The 22161-nt window shown below is 37.2% G+C and overlaps 1 protein-coding gene across 2 annotated transcripts in view; it reads right to left on the minus strand.

The window, feature by feature from the left end:
- The window catches only part of rxfp2l (relaxin family peptide receptor 2, like), a 51935-nt gene that overhangs the window by 22489 nt on the left and 7285 nt on the right, over positions 1 to 22161 (minus strand). The window contains exons 2-7 of one of the 2 annotated variants that reach the window (XM_051666908.1): positions 16019 to 16147; positions 15763 to 15834; positions 6575 to 6680; positions 5426 to 5497; positions 1899 to 1970; positions 1086 to 1157 (exon numbers count right to left, since the gene is read on the minus strand). In XM_051666908.1, coding sequence (XP_051522868.1) covers positions 1086 to 1157; positions 1899 to 1970; positions 5426 to 5497; positions 6575 to 6680; positions 15763 to 15834; positions 16019 to 16147 — 523 coding nt within the window. The remainder of the gene's footprint in view (positions 1 to 1085; positions 1158 to 1898; positions 1971 to 5425; positions 5498 to 6574; positions 6681 to 15762; positions 15835 to 16018; positions 16148 to 22161) is intronic. The other variant, XM_051666917.1, reaches the window with a different exon arrangement.

Genomic DNA, 22161 nt, shown 5'->3' on the forward strand with positions numbered 1-22161 from the left:
TTATTCATTGTGAAACTGTGATTTCTTAATGGCATGAATCACACTGAAGGCCTAGACTTTTAATGCACGGCCCGCCACTGCTGAGAACAAACGCAATCCATCAATTTTGTCTGACTGAAAAGAGAAAAAAGCAAACACACAGAGAGGGAGAAATGAAAGAAACAGATAGAAACAGAAAGAGTTAGAGAGAGAGATTATAACTCCTGAAGAAAATGTGCCTATCATCCTATTCCATCTACACTGTAAACCCTAATTTTGTAATTACTGGAAAAATCAAGTTGTTTTAGTTAAACATTACTTGCAATGTCAAGTTTTGGGAACATAACTCAAATATCTAAGTTCCTTGAACTTATTTTTCTTAGAAATCCATAGACTTAAGATTTTAATTGTTAATAACACAAACTATTGAATGCAAAATTGAGGCTATGAGGAATACTCACAATGCCTTGTGCTTGAATTATTTAATTCTGTTTCTTTGGTCAAAGGGAACATATGGGGGCATTTAAATAGTTGTTATTAAGAATTCATAGAGGTTTAAGCTCTTTTGTAGCATTATTAATGTTGTTTGTTGCAAATAGTTGTTTCGTGTGATGTCACCATTAGGGTGATCTGTCTCCCCTTTGGTCAAGTTGGACACTGTTAACACTGCCACATTTCTCCTTGTGCATGTGCAACTGAAATTCAAGCATCTATGCATTTATGTGGAAATATTCAGTAAGTTTATTTAATAATTGAGCTAGAATAAGTTTTAATCCTTATTGTTTAAGATATGTCATTGCATGACCTTAATTTGAGTCCATTTAATTAAAATAATTAAATTCGAACAACAACATTTATATAGCAAATCTGAGTTAAATATACTCACATCTAGTTACTTGAATGTAAATTTCATTTTGTATGCACACCAACTTAAGTGAACTTAATTACACACGTTTTGGAGAGCCCATTACTCAATTCAATTGAGGGAACAAGTTTACTCAATCAGTTGAGTAGAGTCAAGGTTTTCAGTATCCCGTGTGTGTGTGTGTGTGTGTGTGTGTGTGTGTGTGTGTGTGTGTGTTTGTGTGAGTGTGCTTTCAACTTACAGCCACTCCAGACTGCTGAGGTCACTAAATATTCCTGCTTTGAGAGACGAAATCCTATTCTGACTCAAAAAACTGCAAAAAAAACAAAAAACAAAAACAGGAGACAGAGAGATACTGTAGAAACAGACACAAAGAGACAGAGAGCAAGATAAGGCAACAATAAAGGGATAGTTCACTCAAAACTGAAAGTTCTGACATTATTTACTCACCCTCCTGTTGTTCAAAACCCATATGACTTTATTTTCGTGGAACACAAAAGAAAATACTATAGGCAGAATGACAGCCTCAGTCATCATTCACTTTCTTTGTATGAAAAAAAAAAAAGATGCAATGAAAGTGAATGGTGACTTTGACTAGCATTCTGCCTAACATCTTCTTTTGAGTTCTTCGGAGGAAAAAATGTAATACGGGTTTGTCAACAGTTGTATATGTACAGAAACAAATACACACAGTCTCGCTGATATATAACTAAGACCCCACAAGCACATACAAGTACACACTGAAGCATAATAAACATGAGAACAGCATTAGGATGTATTCAGATTCATTCTTTGATCAAGAAGCTTTTCTGCCTGAATCAACCCTAATCCAGCAACCTCATTGTTACGTTGTTCTTTCAGAATGACTGACAGGGAAATGGATGGTATGTTCATAATTACGCAGAGACAGATTGTTTGGTAGCAGTTGTGCAGGTAGTGTATGCCGGAGCTCAGGGAAGAAATGATGACAAGTTATACATGATGAGTGATTCATATTAAAGCCATACACACTGTCAGTGAACCTTTCTTTCACACATTATTAAGTCTCACTCACAGTTTACGCAAAGAGAAAAGTCCTGAAAATGCCCTCTTGGAGATGATTTCTATACTATTACTTTCCAAATGTCTGGAGAGAGAGAGAGAGAGAGAGAGAGAGAGAGAGAGAGAGAGAGAGAGAACTGTGGTTACATAATAACTAATACATATCACTTGTACTTAAACCAAAAAATAAACAATATGATTAAACAGATAACTCATCTGGCTCGTCAACAATTAAGCAATAATTTTAAAGATGGCTCTTATTAATATTAATTATAGCTGTCAAAAATAACACTGTTAATGCATGAATTCAATTTGACATTATACTGTAATTGGTTAATTCAGAGCTTATTGATAACGATTGAAGCTGCAGTGCAAGTTCATAGCAGAGCATTACTCAGTAAATGGAGAAAGACATTCTCTATGGATAATTTATTTATAAATCGAATCCAGATGGGAACTTTAATTAAAGTGATTAGAATCCTGTGTATATTGGAATACATTTTTCAAAAAGTTCATTATAAATAAGCTTAATATAAGTTCAACAAGTGAAATATCACTCATAAGTGAAAAACTAACACCTAACACTACTGCTATTCATATAGAAATATTTATCCGAACACCTGCGGGGGACCGCAGGTCAGGCGCAAAAACTAACACAGTGAAAGAATACAGTAATTATGATTCTTCATTCAACGTAATACCATTGTGACATTTATAATCATATCAATATATCATATTAATACATTTACATCCCCTTTTATTGAAAACGTAATATAACCTGCAACTGTTACCTTAAAGGGATAGTTCACCCCAAAATGAAAATTCTCTCATCATTTACTCACCCTCATGCCATCCCAGATGTGTATGATTTTCTTTCTTCTGCTGAACACAAAGATTTTTAGAAAAACATTTCAGCTCTGTAGGTCCTCACAATGCAAGTGAATGTTTAAAAAATGTTGAAGCTCCAAAAGGACATAAAGGCAGCATAAAAGAAATTCATTAAGTGGTTAAATCCATGTCTACAGAAGTGATAAGTGTGGGTGAGAAACAGATCAATATTTATCCCCTTTTTCACTATCGATCTCCACTTTCACTTTCACTTTCTTCTTCTTTTGTTTTTGCCGATTTGCACTCTTCGTGCATATCGCCACCTACTAGGCAGAGAGGAGAATTTAAATTAAAAAATGACTTAAATATTTATATGTTTCTCACCAACACCTATCATATCGCTTTAGAAGATATAGATTTAACCACTGGAGACATATGGATTACTTTTACGCTGCCTTTATGTGCATTTTGGAGCTTTAACATTTTGGTCACCATTCACTTGCTTTGTGAGAAACTACAGAGTTTAAATATTCTTCTAAAAATCTTTGTTTGTGTTCAGCAGAAGAAAGAAAGTCATACACATCTGGGATGGCAAGAGGGTGAGTAAATGATGAGAGAATTTTCATTTTTGGGAGCTATTTCTACCTGATCTAACCCTTAAACATTTTCTTTTTCTTTTTTTTTTTTTTTTTTTATTATTCAGGTTGTTTCAGTGGTTATTTTATTATTATTATTATTATTATTATTATTATTATTATTATTATTATTATTTTATTTACTTGAATAAAACCTGTAAATTCTTTTGTTTAACATATTTTTCAGTGTAGCATATCAGTTCTTAGATACTTCAAAATTTAATGTGTTCATGCTTACACAGTCAAAGAACAGACTGAAATGGAATGCAGGTCAAAAGAGAAACATACTGTTATCTTTTTGTGGCTGCTGTGGAAACCGAAAAACATTTAAGCCTTTCATAAGCCTTTCATTTTATTCACCTCAAACCATGCACTTATGCTATAGAACTTGATTAAGAAGATTTCAAAGCAATGTCTGTCATTTATTATGATTAAAAGATGTAAAGTTCTGTGAGGGTTTCTCTGTCTTGCTCTCATTCTTTATATGTCTATCTAAAAATGTAATGTTGTCTAGCTTTACTGAGCAGCACATTGTTGAACTCTGATGGACAATAAAAATGTCATCCTGTCTTGAGCTCTTTAAAGGAAGCTGGCTTTAACACCTCCACTGCACTTAGCAGCAAATGAAGAAGGAATAGAGGAGGGAAGAGGGATGAGAAGGACATTATGTTTTTTGTCAGCAAAAATAAAAGATGGATGTCAGAAAAAAAGTTGCCACATTATGTCCATACATGCAGCTCTGGCGTACGCGCACATAAGTTTATGCATGTAGGTATACACAGGCCTTTAAATATGAACACTTCTGGTCATGTGGACTTTTAGAAAATAAACTCTATTCAAACAAACTTTTCCCGCTCTCACTAGTTTTCTTTAATTTGTCAACTAATTGTCAAGCAATGTCTAGCAGGGGACATAGAGTACGTGCAATCACAGGAGAATTCTGTCATTTTTGTCAGTTCTGAAAGTGAATATTGAATATTTCCACCACATCTCAAATTATGTATTGTTTGATTAGCATTCTGTGTTGGAAATGACATTATAATTTTTTTTTTTTTTTAATAAACTACTTTGTCTTGCTTAGTCTAATTTCATCGCTAGCATTTTATGAATCCTAAATATACACACAAATATATAGTAATATTTTCACACTTTTTGAAGAGTTTGACAAAATCACAGCTTGACTAGAAATCACAAACATTATAAATATTCTGTTCACAAGTGATATTTACCTTGATTTTTGAAAGGGTTGTCCGAGACAATAAAAAGGACATTTAAAAAAAATCTAGTTTAAAACTCGTGCTGCTGTACGTTCATAGAAATATTTGTTCATCTTGGTATCATACATTTTTAAAAAAGTATTATACAAATATTTTATACAACGTTCCACAAGTAAGATTTTCAATTTTAAAAGTTCAAAAGTATGAGTACTTTTAAATAACATTTCTTCACTGCTTATTTTTTGTTTTTTTAGAAACACACAAAAAAAGGCCTTGCCAAACTACTTAAGCCAAAAATAATACTAATAATTTCAGCCTTTTAATTATAATTACAGGAAAGTTACACTAAGTAGATTTTTTTTTTTTTTTTACTGTAAGCACCACACAGATATTAAAATTACTTAATTAAGAAATTGAAAACATGTTCATCATAAAAGAATATTATTCAAGTCATTTTTCTTGTTGCATGAATTGCCTTTTAGATGCATTTCTGAATAACTTAATAGATCCAGATAAAAAAGTGAGCGTCACATCATTGACCCCTATACTTCTATGCAGAAAAGGCATTTGAAAAGCAGCATAAATAAATTATGTGAACTTCATGAAACAAAAATAAATTTATTTTTAATAAAAAAATCAACCGAGACATTAAAGTGCCTGAAGTTGAACGCACACAAATGCACGGTATTTTAGACAAAAGTTAAAATTAATAATTGCAAAGCTGTAGCTAATCATCATTTATAAATCATGACTTTTAGCTGAAGCCAAGGAGATTCAGACATTTAACAAGTTTAGAAGAGATAGGACAGTGAGGGATTAGAAGAAGAGATGGAGAGATGAAAGAATGGAGTGTCACTCACAATCTCTCCAGGTGTTTGTAGCGGATGAAGAGATCACGAGAGAGAGATTCGATCCTGTTAGTGTTTAGCTCTCTGAAGGAAGAGTGGGAGGAAAATAACAGTTATTATATTTGGAAAACAAATATAATGATTTGTGGCTTCTTCTGTTTTCATGATTAAAGGGACAGTTGAGTTCTCCAGAAAAATTTATCAAAAAATCATAAAGTAAATCATACAATAAGTCATTGTATGAGAAAGATGCAATGAATGTGAATGGTGACTGAGAATAAGACCCCATTTCCACCTGGTATTAAGATGTGTTTCGGGTGATCTGATCACATGCGGTTAACCCCTAAATACAGGTCTAAACAGGGTCTAAAACGTTTTGTGAAAAACCACATACAAATCTGGTCAAAAACGCATGTGACCACATAAAATTTGATGTTTAAATACTAATCCGTCCTTTAAGCAGGTGAAGCGCCACCCCTCACCTGTTAATCAACCGCTGTGCTAAAACAAGAATTTTAACTTCGCCAATTACCAGTGGCTTTAAAGGTATATTACCATCCGATCTGAACATTTTAAAAAGAGGATACATACACAAGCACAAGAACTTAATGGATCTTCTTTAGTGTGTCTGATATCAACACAGATGGCAAGCATGAACACCTGAAGCTCATTTAATACAGGTAATAAACTAAAATAATGGATTATTCTGCTTGACATGTTGTGTTTGTGCTTGGATTAAATTTCAGTCGCATCTGGGAGAAACAGCGCGCCATTTTTCCGCGCTTTCTTCGTCTTTTCTGATTTTGTTGCGCTTTAGTATCATGCAGTAACACACTGACAGTGAATGATGTACGTCGCCATGAAACAGAGACTCTCCCCTCCAAATCCAATCACAAGTGGTCACAGGAGATGCATTTAAGTGACCAGGTGTAAAAAGCAATGTCTCTCACCTGACCATATGTAATCGGATCACCTGAGATGCATCGTAATACCAAATGTAAAAGGGGTCTAACATACCGCCTTCCAGTAAGAAATTCATATAGGTTTGGAACAACATGAGAGTGAGTAAATGTTTCATTTTTCTTTTTGGGTGAATTATCCCTTTAATGTTAGTAAAGGTCTGTCACTCTCTCTGTAATTCTGTTCCTGTGTTATACTTACAGTGCTGTAACATTAGAGGACACAACAGGGACATGGAGGAGATTTTTGCCATTACAGTTCACTTTCTGGCCCTCACAATGACACACATCTGGATAGATATCTAACACTGAAATCACAAACAAAAAGGCCATTAAAATTCCACTGCAAAAGCTCCTGTAAAATAAATGGTAAATTTGCAAAGCTAAAATTTCAAAATTCATTATGAATATCATCAGCTAGGCAATTGCTTTAAATATTAGATAAGAATGGTAATGCATACTTATAAAGGTCCACATTTAGTTAGCTAAGTAAATGTGTTATGTGTGTGTTTTGGGTGTGTTTATATCTGTTTTTATTAGATAGGCTATAGTGTTTCAGCTATAGGCTCTGTGCTGATGAATATTGATTTTACACTTCAGAAATAATTTAATAAAGATGGAGAGCAGGAAAAGGATGGAGAGATAGATTACCTCATGTTTTCTGAAATAGATCAACTTCCAACATTAACATGACAATACATGCTTTTGTTGTCCCAAACCCTTTCAAACCACCACTGTTTTTCATTAGTGTATACAATCTATGCTCCAGTTCTATTCATGCTCTGAGTCTGTTCAATCCATTTAAAAACAGCAGGGCATCATAACCATGACCATTTAAAAGTTAATTACATTTCTAATTTAGCTTGCTCCAATTAAATGTAGTAACTGATGTGTAATGGTTTTAAAGCCGGAGAAATCAGCAGTAAGACAGAAGAAAAGAGACACTTTACTCTGGAAAGTGTCCTTTAACAGCCTTAAAATCTTTCACACATCACATTAGTAAATAAAAAATATGCTCAAATTGTATTCGTGTTGCCCTGTTCAGTACATTTAAAAAAACATAAGTGCATCAAAGCATGGCCATTTGAATGTTTTCTGATTAAATTAATTGCCATTTTTGCTTATCCCAAGAACAACTTCATTATGTAATGGGTTTGGATGTTATGCCTGAAAATCCTCAGACAAAAATCACTTTCTGATTTTTTGGTACTCATTTTTGAAGTAAAAAATGGAAAGTACACTCCAAACCTAATCAAAAGACACAAACAACATGTTTTCAGTGTGGCATATTTTCAATATGGTCTTTCTCACTTAACAAAAACTACAGAATTCTAGACAGATAGATTATTGTTTTGTCCATGATGGCATATAAACTGACACAGATGGTAGTTTCGCCTCTTTCAGCCCCAGGTGAGCTCAACATGGTGTATATCTGAAACTACGGTATCTACAGCTTAATCCCCTAGTGAGTGTAATAAATCCATCACTTTCAGAATTAATTAAAGCTCTGACACCTTGTGTCTGTCTCATCTAACCCAAGCCTGACATCTATTTCCTGTGGGTCTGTTATTTTGCAGTGTAGACTGTTTATTTGTGGCTGAATCTGAATGGCCTAAAAGTTACTATATTACATGTTGATACATGTGCTCACCAACTGGCAGATGTCTACACATACATGTTTAACAGCCAAGCCAGCATTCAAGTCTACCATAATAGTTCCAAAACCAAAAAAGTCTTCGATGCAGTGCCTCCAAACTTAAATCAGCTTCTTTCCACTGGCAGTCAGAATTCTTAACAACCCTATCTGACTGCTCACACACACATACAGTACATGACATACCCATATAGACATCCATGTTGCATCTGTATTGCATAATGTATTGCACTAGTAACCTCAGTAATCAAGAATGTACCTCAATAATCTACTTTATCCACAAAACTGTGACAGTATATCATTGATGTGGATTGTGTTGCACTAGCTGTTGTTGCAATGCTTATTTTTTCTATTACTTATATAGCCTGTTTTGTCCCTCATGTTTGCCTACACTGAAAAAAAAAAAAAAAAGAAAAATAATTTGGCCCTATTCATTTTCTAAATACTGAATGTTCCTGTGAAACTATATTTTGTTTTTCTCTTTGCCTGGCAAAGAAAAATGACAACCAAACTGACTTTGCCTGAGTATTTTGTCAGCTATAATTCAGGTGATCTCACATGCCACAACCTGAACATTTCCATCACTTTCTGCAACTTACAACCATTTAATAAAGTTCAGGTATTGTAAGGACACAGCTGCCATACTATGATCAAATAAGTAGCAAAAATGACAGGAGCATGTCTAGAATGTGAATATTGTCAATGCAGTTAATATTTAAAGCTGAAGTATGTCACTTTCTCTGTGTTACTTTCACCCATCCAAGCTTAATATTGTAGAGACAACTATAAGTAAGCCATTCACAAGTTAATTTTCTCGAAAACTGGACTGTGTCTCTGTGGCGCTATAAAAATTCCTCTGTTTGTTTTGAGTGAGCCATCTATACAAACACAATAATAATTTGTTCTACCAACTGCAGACGTGGGGCATACTTCGAAAGCTGTTTTGAAAACAAAGGTTTTTTTGCACTTCAATTTGGTGGCACTAGTGGCGCAGAAATGCCAAAGTGGTAATAATTTATCCGTTTAAAGAATGCTATTTGTCTGCATTTGGTTTTAAAGAAAACACAGGCATTGGCTGAGTATAACCTATTAGAAACCAATATATAGAACATTATCTAAGAAAAAGAGAGACAGATTTAGAGACTGAAAGACAGTGTGTTCTTTAAAGAGCTGTGCATATAGACTGTCTATAACTCAGAAAAGAGTGGAAAAAGAGCTGGCAAAAAGTCTGGCCCAGTGGAAAGTAGTATGTGCTTGTTCAGATTAGCTTGTTCAGGTATGTTTGATTTGGGTTGGAGCTACACTTTGCAGGATGGTAACCCTCCTGGACTGGATTTGAGTAGCCCTGCTACCTTGACCAATCTTTTCAGAAATCAGCCAGCTATTACAGGGGACAGGACACCCAGCTTCTATATCTTCCTCTGCTTCCACCTCCACTAGATTTACAATTGTGTTGTGAGCAGTATGAAACTCCTGGGAGTCCCCTTTCAGCCCACGCAGGACAGCCTCTTCCAGAAAGCAGTAGCAGCCTGTCACTATTCATTAAGTTCAAAGCTCTACGGAGACACAAGGAGTAAACCCTGTTAAGTTCTATATCACACATTGCAGTTAGAAAGACTGCAAAACCCAACTTGCCCAGCAGCTCTAGTGATGTGATAGTTTTGCTCTACTGTACAACTGTTCTGTTTGTAGTTCTGAACCCAAAATATAATTAGTATTTTTGAGCCATGGGTTACCTTGGGAATTTCTAAAAGGTTTTGGGAATGGCGGGTTTTTAAAAAAAAAGTAAAATAAGGTATGTGGGTCCCTTTTAAGCCGGTCACTTCGATGCTGCATCAGTAGCTGACGCTATGGGAGCTGCTCACAGGAGTGTCGATCTCTGAAACCCTTTATGTTAAAATTACTTGAAAAAACTTTTCAGTTTTGTTCTTCAAACAGAATACATTTTATGCTGTTGATCTTGATGAATGGCATATAATTCCTCCAGACTGATCTCATCTCATGATAGGTCGAAAGTTCTTTAGCTGAAATCTGTCTGTGCTTAACGAAATTCGAGCCACTACCCCCAACCCTCTGAATTCTCTGGGCTGAATTAAAACCCACATATACCCCTTAGCACTCAACTCCATTTCTACCCTGGCAAAGTTGAAACCTCTCCATTCAAATTCTCTGAGGTTAGTCTATTAACAGTGCACCAACCCTCTTACCAGCAGAATAATTGTTGTAAACTTAGAAGCAGGCAGAAAGAAAATGCTGTACAAACTTAATAATGGAAAGCCTGGTACAGATACAGTTCACTGCATGTTTGCAGGGTGGGGGGCAGGGATACAGTTTAAAGGTTTGAGTTGAAAACAGAAGGTGCGTAGACATTTTCTGAATCTCCTCCATAAGAGCTGCCCTAAACACAATATGACAAGGGTCTTCAATGGGGGTCTGTGACACTTCAATGGGGGTTCCCAACTGTCTTGGGCTGAACAGTCAACAGGCAACACAGTCCAGTTCACATGTCTTTGAGCCATGGGGAAACTGGAGCACATGAACACAGGGAAAACATGCAAACTCCACACAGAAAGGCCCAGTTGAGCTTGGACTCGAACCCAGGACCTTCTTGCTGTGAGGCAACAGTGTTACCCACATAATTAAAGGTGAACGTGCACTCAGTCATTGTTTTCTTCATTACAAATTTTTACTCAATGAAATGAACATTAATTTTGAAATATACAGTATGTATAAAATCGACCACTCACATGAGATGAAGACTCCATTTTAGTAACCTTATAAAAGTTTTTTTTTTTATTCTGCATGGACAGGGTCTGTCTGTCTGTCTGTCTATTCTTTTCTTTCTTTTTGGAGGTGGTTTGACACAGGGATTAACCTAGCACAAGAGCTAACTCTAAAACCAGCATTTCCAGGCTGGGCGACCAGCTAAAACCAGCCAACCAGCTTATGCTGGTTTCAGTTGGTCTTTTCAGCAGGGCAGCATTTAATGGTTATTTCAATAGCTTTGCAATGTAAACATCCCATGAAGTAGGTACATACAATAATATGGTAGCCTACCATACACGTTTTTATAGGCATAAAATGCAACACTCAATTTTATACAATATGTTATGGGATCACCAGACTCAAAGAAAACTGCTCCAAGTAAGACTGGTGCACTGCTTCCAGGTCCCCACAACAAAACAACCATAACCGAATAAGTGATTCTCGGATTTCCCTGATTATCCATTCACGAACCCCAGTTTTCATGGAAGAACAAGGACATAATCCATTGGTCTCCTCACTGTCATCTCCACTGTCTGGAACTGCCACCCAAGTTTACAGTCTGCACAACTCATCTCATCGAGAACCTCCCTTCATTGCCGAACAATATCCTCAATGAGTATGCTGACTTAGTGGAGGTTTTTAGTAAAGAGAGGGCCACCCAGTTACCACCTCATCGGCTGTGCCATCGACCTTCTTCCTAACACTTCTCCACCCCAGAGCCGTGTTTACCCATTGTCCATCCCAGAGACCAAGGAGTACATTGACGAGGCCCTATCTCATGGATTTATTAGACCCTCTATTTTCCAGCTGCTTCCGGATTCTTCTTTGTTGACAAAGATGGTGGCTTAAGACCTTGTATTGACTATTGTGCACTCAATGCAATTACTGTCAAGAACCGCCATCCATTCCCACTTATTCCTTCTTCCCTGGAACAATTACGAGAGGCCAGATACTTCACTAAACTGGACCTCAGATCTGCTTACAACCTCATCAGAATATGTGAGGGTAATGAATGGAAGACAGCCTTTATCACCACCAGGGGGCACTACGAATACTTGGTAATGCAGTACGGACTATCCGACTCACCTTCCGTCTTCCAATCTTTCATCAATTAAGTCTTCAAGGACCTCCTGAATCAATATGTGATAGTCTACATAGACGACATCTTGATCTATTCACTGTCAATGGAGGAACATATCTACCAAGTAAGAAATGTCTTGTCACGTCTACTCCAGAACAATCTTTTCATCAAAGCTGAGAAGTGTGAATTTCATGTCCTTTCCACCATATTCTTGGGATATAATATTAGCCACTCCGGAGTGGAGATGGATCTCACCAAAGTAAAAGCCGTCATTGACTGGCTCACACCCACCACGGTAAAGGAATTACAATGATTTCTAGGCTTCGCTAAATTCTACCGCAGATTCATCCATGACTACAGTACCATTGCTGCACCCATCACCTCTCTTAAAGGAAAACCCAAGAATTTTGTATGGACAAAATCAGCAACAACCACCCTAAATAGACTCAAGTCTAGTTTTACCTCTGCCCCCATTCTCAAGCATCCTGACCCTCAACTTCCCTTCATTGTAGAGGTCGACGACTCTGATACTGGAATTGGTGCTGTCTTTTCCCAATGTCATGGAAACCCAGGTAAACTAAACCCCTGTGCATTCTTCTCCCAGAAATTAACAACAGCAGAGCACAATTATGACATAGGTAACAAAGAGTTACTATCTATCAAGGCCACTCTAGAAGAGTGGAGACACTGGCTAGAAGGTGCACTTCATCCATTTCAAGTCATCACCGATCACAAAAATCTGGAATATATCAAGTAAGCCAAGAGACTGAATCCTCGCCAGGCCAGATGGGCACTCTTCTTCACTCTGTTCGATTTCATGGTTACATATCGTCCAGGAAGTAAGAATAGTAAAGCTGATGCTTTGTCACGTATCTATGAATCTGTTGAGATGAATATTAGTCCGGAGAGGATTCTCCTTCCATCATCATCGCACCCATCTGGTGGGATATCATGGAGATTCAACACGTTCAACAAGAGGAACCTTCCCCTCCCCAATGTCCCGCTGGCAAAGTGTACGTTCCTTCCAGTGTATGCAACAGAATTATTCAATGGGTTCACACATCACTCACCTCTGGACAACCGCATGAACACTTTAGTCAGGAACTCTTTCTGCTGGCCAACACTATCCACTGATGTCAAGAACTATGTAAGTGCCTGTCAGATCTGTGCACAATCCTGCACACCTCATAAACTACCTGCAGGACTATTAGAACCACTACCCATTCCACAACGACCCTGGTCCCACTTGTCTATTGATTTTGTCACTGATCTGCCTAACTCTCAAGGATCTACCACCATCATGGTCACCATTGATCGCTTCTCAAAATCATGTCGTCTTATACCATTGAAGGGTCTACCCACTGCCATGGAAACAACTCAAGTGCTGTTCAATCAAGTGTTTCGAATCTATGGATCACCTGATGACATAGTCACTGATCGAGGACAACAGTTCACTTCAAGAGTATGGACAGCCTTCTGCCAACTACTCAACATCAATGCCAGTCTCACCTCTGGATACCATCCAAAGGCTAATGGACAAGTGGAGCGTCTCAATCAAGAGACTGGTAGATATCTAAGGTCGTACTGTAGTAAGGAACAGGAGAAGTGGAGCATCTTCCTTCCATGGGCAGAATATGCCCAAAACTCCCTCACACACTCTTCTATGGGTCTGACCCCCTTCCAATGTGTCCAAGGATATCAACCTCCCCTATTCCCTTGGTCTGGGGAGCCATCTGAAGTGCCTGCCGTGGACGATTGGATTAGAAGTGAGCTAGTCTGGAACAGTGCTCATGTCCGTCTTCAATGATCCATTCGACCTCAGAAGATCCTAGCTGACCGACACCGCCCTCATCCTGAGTATCAACCAGGTCAAATGGTGTGGCTTTCTACTCAGGACTTACACCTGAAACTCCCCTGCAAAAAGCTAAGTCCTAGGTATGTAGGTCCCTTCAAGATCTTACATAAGTTAATCCTGTCACATACCATTTAGAATTGCCTACCAGTTACCACATCTCTCCTTTTCATGTGTCCCTCCTGAAATCGGTCCACGAGTCACAGAGTCCTGAAGTTACTGATGAGGTACCTCCTCTGCTGCTTGAAATCGATGGAGCTCCTGCCTACCTAGTTCGGGAGATTCTCAATTCTCGCAGGAGGGGTGGTCAAATTCAATACCTCATGGACTGGGAGGGATACGGCGCAGAGGAGAGATTGTGGATACCAGCCAAAGACATCTTGGACCCATCACTCATCAGAGACTTTCATCAAGCCCATCCAGATCGCCCGGCCCCAGACCAAGAGGTTGTCCCAGGTGAGGAACACCTAGAGGTGTTTTTAAAGGGGGGGGGGTTGATCTGTAACATCTGAACAGGTTCCTGGCCACCAGAGGGAGCCCTCACCTGAATATTGAACTCTGTCACTTCCTGTTCCTGTTTGATCATTCACCATGTATAAGCCACGTGCTCACAGTATCACTTTGCGAAGTATTGCCAGTTATCTGCCTTACCAGGCATTTATTCTCTGCCATTGTTTTTGAATACTGTTATGACCATTGCTTACATTTGCCGGATTTACGTCTCTGGATTACTGTTTTGGATTTGTTTGCCAGTGGACGATTTATCTGTGTTTTGACCCAAGCCTGTGACCTGACTAAGTTTAAGGAATACTGTTTGAATTGTTTGTTCAATCCCTCTAATAAATATCCACAAATGGAATCCTCTCAGCCTACCTCATCCTTACAAGCACATTGTTTTTATTTATTTTCACAGCCCACCAAAATTGCAGTGTTACAAACGTGATTTGGAGCATTCCCCTGCCCACCTACTTTACAGTAACCTGGTCTACATGGCTGTAAGTGTTTTAATTTCTCTATGCAGTTTATTATATTCAGCACAAATACCAAAAACTCTTGTGTGAGCTTTAAAATTTATATTTCTCTGTTCTTTACCTCCCATCCTTTTATCTGGGGAAAAAAGGACTCTTTTGGTGAGACTTTGCAATTTAGGTCAATTTGCTTGAAGTGTTTTGAAAATAAAATCAGAACTGTGACAGACTGATTTGTTGCAGTGTTTAAAACAGTTTGTTTGCCGTTTTTGAAAACAAATTGATCTTCAGAAGTGAGACAATGAACTGTGTCCAATATATTCACCAAACTAAATACATTGCCCATGTCCTTCATTCTGGCACTCTAAGATGAAAGAGGGAAGGAAACATCTGTTTCTCAATGAGTTCTTCAAGCTGTACTATAAGAGGGATCATATTTCAATTATATGGAGAAAAAAACGTCAATGTTTTTTTAAAAGGACATTTCAAGAAGTGTAGAAAAAAACAACAAAGTAGAAAGTAGTATAGATCCAATACAATTGCTTTTTTTTCCTTATGGCCCTCATACACTCCATGGAATCAAATAGTCTTTCACTAAAATATGATTCAATATGGAACATTAAATGGCCAACCTGGGTTCCAGTCTGGCTTATGTATCATCATCCACTGATAAAACCTACAGTAGTAATAACACCCACTGATAGCATGCAAGGATGGCACCTACAGATGACACCCAAAAATAACATCCAGTGGAGAAACAGTGATACACCCAATGATCACACCAAAGGTTTTGATATCACACTTATAATACAAATTATATTGTAAACCTAATACTGACACAAAAGGCTTAAAAAACAAATAATTACCTCACTCATACCTCAGGCTCATATTTGTACAACAGAAAAACATTGTGCTGCAGGATTCAAGAAAACAACCAGCCTTTAATGGTTTATGTTCTTTTTATGAATGTTGATGCTGTGAACATTTAAAAAACAAAAAACACTCAAAGTAACACACTCACAGAGAGAGAGAGAAAGGGAAAGAAAAAGAGAAAGGAGACAATACTTACTGCATTCTTTTGACTCCTGGACCCTTGTTTTCATGAAGGCATCAAACAGATGGGGCCAGCCACTGTTATCCACTACAACACACACACATGCACACAGTTTCAGAATCGAATTTATATATTTGGACTATTCATACTTGTGTTTGTGTGTGTACATTTGTGCATGCATAAGATCAGTTATGTTTTTGTATGTGAAAAACAGTGAGAGTGCATGTGTGTGTGTTTCTGTGTGATCCTGTGCATGTGCGTACATTCTTACCGCAGTTCTCTTCATCTGCTCCATTAGGACAGTCCTGCTGCCCATTGCAGTGCTGTGGTTGAGGCAAACACACTGACAGATTCCCACACGGAAACTGACCCAATGGACACATGTCTGAACCTGAAGCATCTACACACACAAACACACACACACATATATGCACAGAAACAAGGTAATGCCAAAGCATGCACAGATTTGTGAGAAGTTCTCATTTAATTGTTAATTTAAGTCAACCCGCGTTCTACCTTATAGCATGCATAAATGATTGAAGTTCAGGCATGAAACTCTACATTGCGCAAGCTAATAGGTTCTTTGAACTTGTTATCTGAAAGCCAATTGGCCCGCTCACATGTGATATGTTAAGCCAATCAGTTTGCCTGGTGTAAGCTGTTAGGTCCTTTGACATGTAATCAGGTCAGGTAGCCTATCAACCTCCGTAATCTCTCTTTGTCTATCATTTAAATTGCTCAGTTTTGCAAATAAGCCGGTTTGACTGCAGCATGCTGTTTCAGTCATTTTTTTTCTCTGAAACCCTACTCCTCACCAGCTCCACGTGTCTAGATTTGATATGTACATGGGGATTGTATTTGTCTAACTGTGCAGCAGTATGTCCTACATGCTCGACGCAGCCTTCCTTGCATTTTGTCTAATTGTGCAGCAGCATGTCCATATGCTAAACTCAGTATGTTTGTTCTAGCAGTAGTAAGTCTCCGTACTTGTTCTTCAGAAGCAGCAGCAGCATAGCAGAACTAGTTGCCAAGACCAAAATCCTATCAATATGTCATACCCATATTAGCATGCTAAATCTTTCCAAGAGTTGTCATGACTGAAATATAATCTGGAATACCTCATAAATAAATACAATAACCATGAACATTTGTGTATATGCCTCTGGAAAAATTGGCTGAGAGACGCATTTCAAAGAGTCCTGAATCAACCAAATTAACCATTAAAATCTCCCCAAAGTCACTCATCACATTTCACAAATTAGAGTTTAGACACTGCATGTCTAATTATTGTAATAATCTTTTAATTGAAATCAAGGCATAAATGTATATTTTGTTTGTTTGTTTGTCATTCAGTTTTCTTCTTTGCTTTTTGATATGGTACATGAGTCATATATCAGTATCCACATCTTAAAACTAGATAAAATACAAAACAAAAGGCAAACCAACACATTTAAAAGTTAAAATCAACAAAAGTTTATAATGATTACATGTGGGATTAGAAAAACAACATAAAATTCCAACCCAGCCCAAACATGTCTTTTATGTTTTTAGTGTACAGCGCCTGAAATTCGAGGTAACGCAGAACACATCCCATCGTTGCCATCCGTTAGTCACTATTTGTGCAATTTCTGGAGGTCAGAGATCATGATGCTGGTAGGTCACGTGACTGATGGAAGATTTCAGTTGGTTTGTGGTAACCCTGCCACCACTCGCGTGACCTCGCAGCCTCATGACAACATCACAGTGAATAATGACGTTATGATGGAACATCTGTGAATCGTACTGTGATTATAGTCTGAAAGATTTGTAGCATGACATTTTTCCTTTTATGATCATTATGTTTACAATCTTTTCATTTTAACCTCAGATGCCTTGCATTACAAATACATTGGATCAATAAACTGGTTTCAAACCAGGAGTATCTGCTACCTCTAGAAATGTAATATTGTAACACTACAGCAGTTTTACCAGCCAGGATTACATTATATTGAAAATAAAATAAAAAAGCTCCTTAACAAGACTTGAATGTGAGGAAAATAAATTAAGTTTTTCTGTAAAGCTCTCAAAGCAAAACGTCTTGATTCTGCTGATACATAATCTGAAATGCCTACATAACAAGATTGCTGTAGCCTAAAATTCATTACCTTGTCCACTGAAGGACTTTCTTACCTTTGTCAAAAAAATGACGTAGACGTGACAGTGCTATGGATCATGAAAACATGTTTAACCACATGGTGCATATAAAAGCAGAAATGGAATTGATGTCAGAGTTGTTGTTATGTTCAGTCGGTAGCTTCATTTTTAGTGCTGTCTTGTTCAGTACACAACCTTGTCGAATTAGCCAGATATCTAGCTGGTGGCTACGTAGCTTTATTACTGGTTTTCATGACAACAGGGCAAGGTAGCTGCTAGCCAGCTAATACATCCTAACCAGCTGATTTCAAGTCTGTTATTTAGTTAGCAAGTTGTGTGTGTATTACTTTGCCGAACTTCTTTCGTTTTTAATGACATGCACCTGATTGCCTAGATGTAGAACACAGGCTAAATATCGATAGTCCTGCTAATACATTGAGGGAGTTATTACATGTAGAGGGATATTTAGCTGCAGTGTTGTGTGTAATCAAATTACAAAGTAATTACAGTAATATAATTACTTTTTAGTCAAAAAAGTAGTGTAATGCATTACATTTTAAATTCTTATAAAAGGATTACAGTTACAGACTTTCAATTTATTTAACACTTATAATAAATACATTATGGGTTATGCTTATTTCTAATATAAAGAAGTTGCATACTCTAATATTTTGTTGGACCGCCTTTAGATTACGGCACACATTCATCATAGCATTGTTTCAACAACCTTATGCAACGTCACAACATTAATTTCCATCCAGATTTGCATTAATTTTTGTCCGAGGTCTTGTATTGATGTTGGGAGAGTTGAACCACTCTGTAAAGTCTTCTCCAGCACATCCCAAAGACTTATAATGGGGTTAAGGTCAGGACTCTATGGTGGCTAATTCATGTGTGAAAATGATTCCTCATGCTCACTGAACCACTCTTTCACAATTTGAGCCCAATAAATCTTGGCATTGTTGTCCTGGAATATGCCTGTGCCATCAGGGAAGAAAAAATTAATTGATGGGATAACCTGGTCTTTCAGTACATTCAGGTACTCAGCTGATTACATTTTATTGCCTCATAATATTGCTGAGCCTAGACCTGAACAATTGAAACAACCCCAGATCATGAGACTGCCTCCAGAGGCTTGTACAGTGGGCACTATGCATGACAGGTGCATCGCTTCATGCGCTCCCCTTCTTACCCTGACATGCCCATCGCTTTGGAATAGGTTAAATCTGGACTCATCAGACCACATGACCTTTTTCCATTGCTCCACAGTCATTCTTTATGCCCCCTAGCAAATTAAGTTGTTTTTTTCGATTAGCCTCACTAACAAGTGGCTTTCTTGTGGCCACACAGCTGTTTAGTCCCAATCCTGTAAGTTCTCGTCACATTGTGTGTGGAAATGCTCTTACTTTCACTATTAAACATAGCCGTGAGTTTTACTGTCGATTTTTAACAATGTGACTTCAAGCATTTTAGTGATCTTCGATCAACAATTTTGACCACATTTCTTCTGTGAAATTGACGGTTCACCAATATCCTTCCAGGTTTACGCAATAATCGTTGGACAGTTCTTAACCCAATTCCAGTGATTTCAGCAATCTCCTTTGTTGTTTTCTTTGCTTGATGCAGGCTAATAATTTGCCCCTTCTGAAACATAGCAACATCTTTTCCATGACCACAGGATACGTCTTCCGACATGGTTAAGAAATGAGAAACTACACACTACATCAGTTAGGGTTAAAAGAATTGTTGCCAGCTGCAATATATTAATCACTGCAATAATGATCCAGTCATAGGCACTTAAGTATCTGCTTATTTAAACTTATTTTTTTGGCCAGGCAGTGTATTATTTATGTATAGAATACATGAATTATGGCCCCGTAAGGAGTCATTGTGAAGGAGAAATGTGAGGTGCTGAATTTATGACTTGTGTAATATGAACAAGAAAGAAATATAGACTTTATTTTGAATTTGTTGATTGGAAAAGTGTTTTAGAAAGTAACTTAAAAGTAAAGTAATCTGATTATAATTTTAGAAAAATAATTAGTAATTTGTAGTGTATTACTATTTTTAAGTAAATTACCCAAAACTGTTTGCTGTACTTTTCAAAAAGAATATCTATAGCATTTTCATATGTTGAATGGACCTGAAGTCAGATATTTTCATATTTACTTGTAATTGAACATTCCAATATTTAAAAAACTGATATATGTGTATTTATTTATCAGTGGTTCAAGGTTTGGCATGGGCAGTTAATCCCTTCTGGTAGATGGCAAGCAACTACACCATTTGATTCCATATAATTCTTGGCTGCAGAACTGAGCGTACATGAGTAAAGATGGCAGATTTCATATTGCTTACTTCTGGGGTATTCTACAACACTGAGATGAAAGAAAATACGAACAGATAGCTTTCTTCAGGTATTATAGACTTTGTATGTAGTGTGTTCTTGCTTACTTATCTATTAATTCACTTAACAATTCCTATATTACAATCATATCTTGTGACTTAAATGGCATTTTCATTTCATTTTTATTCTTTTACTTAAATCATATGTCACTGTCCATCCAGCATTCCACATTTTACTTTTCATCTATCACATCTGCTTTTCATCTAGTCAGTGGCCTTTCTCTCTCGATCTCACTCTCTCTCTCTCTCTCTCTCCCTCTCTCTCTCTCTCTCTCTCTCAGCCCGCAGGATGAATATAAAGCAATGTTAGGCAGCAGGTTGGTCTACGCAAGGCCTCAGGGAGCTGCTGCCATGTACCACAGACACCTCAACACACCATTATTAAATCTAAGGGTCAGTTGAGAAATCCTCTCTGTCTCTCTATCTCTCTTCTTCATTCAACCACACAGATAAGCACTTGAATAATCCTCTTGTATGTCTTGCCAATACACTCAGAGCTCTGCCATGATTATCGGCAAGTAAGTCAGTCACATACATGAGAAGTCTGCACACAACCCAATTACCTCACCCTTTCAGAACCTCATCCCAGATACTGGCATGCTCGAGTATCTCTCTACTTCAGTAAATCCCTCTCACACATATACAAATATCACCATTCACGCACATCCACAGATAATCTTCAGTATCACTTTACACCAAGACAGAAAAATAAATAAGATAGATAGAACAAGAGTGAGAAAGAAAGAGATAAATCATTCTTGCTGTGTAGCTCTGAAACTGAAAGGTGTGTTTGTCTTACTTGCCACAAACACACAGATGCAGCCCATATAATGATAAATATAATGCAACTACTTAGAGCCTAGCAGGGTCAGAAATTAAATAGGGGTCAGGGCAAAAATGCCACTCAGATGTGACAAAAATGTCCCAGATATTTCAGATGTGGCAACAAAAAATATATCAAACATTTGAAGTATTTAAAAAATATTCTATTAGGCCAATCTTGTTATGGGTTTAGTATCTCAGAGGCAAGTGTGTCTAATAAAAGTGTTTTGATGGAAAAACTAAAATCTGCGGCTCTGAAATCAGAAAATACTCCCTAACAAATGCGAAGTGTTAAAAAAACAGCGATAACACAAAACAACTTTCTGTAATGATGTTAAACAGTATTGAGCTGTAAAATCTAACTTTAGTGACCAGTCAATTATTTAAAAGGTATTCTAGCACAGTTTTTGTGTTATGATATCTAGTCCATTATATTGTATACACCTTCTAAATTTGATGTTGATTTTAACTTTTGGTAGGTCTTTGTCATAAATGGATGACAAACTGTGTGTTTCATATGCTTAGAAAAAAACCCTGAACTTTAATTCCAGTGGGGAAAAATTGCCCTTAAAACAAAAATTAATTTCTGATGCTGCCGCACATTTTTTTCAGCATCCATCGATGAGAGATTTTCTGCATGCTTTATGTGGAACATGACCGCATAAAAACACAAACACGCACACTACAGTTATACACAGATAATTATATACTGCAGTGATTACACATAATTGTTGTAAGTGTGCACTCTGTCTAATGTGTTGTAATGATGTAGCTCAAGTTAATTGTAAGATGGTGAGAGAAATCTATTTGTAATTATAGTTATTTTATATTTATATGTAAGGTGATCTTTTTATTTAAAGTCTTTATTGAACCTTTATCCAGCATGCAAACCTTAAAGGAATAGTTCACCCAAAAATGAAAGTTCTCTCGTCATTTACTCAACCTCATGCCATCCCAGATGTGTATGACTTTCTTTCTTCTGCAGAACACAAATTGAGATTTTTAGAAGAATACTTTAGCTCTGTAGGTCCTTACAATGCAAGTGAATGGGTG

Source organism: Myxocyprinus asiaticus, chromosome 3 (assembly GCF_019703515.2).
Source record: "Myxocyprinus asiaticus isolate MX2 ecotype Aquarium Trade chromosome 3, UBuf_Myxa_2, whole genome shotgun sequence".
NCBI classification, from domain to species: domain Eukaryota; kingdom Metazoa; phylum Chordata; class Actinopteri; order Cypriniformes; family Catostomidae; genus Myxocyprinus; species Myxocyprinus asiaticus.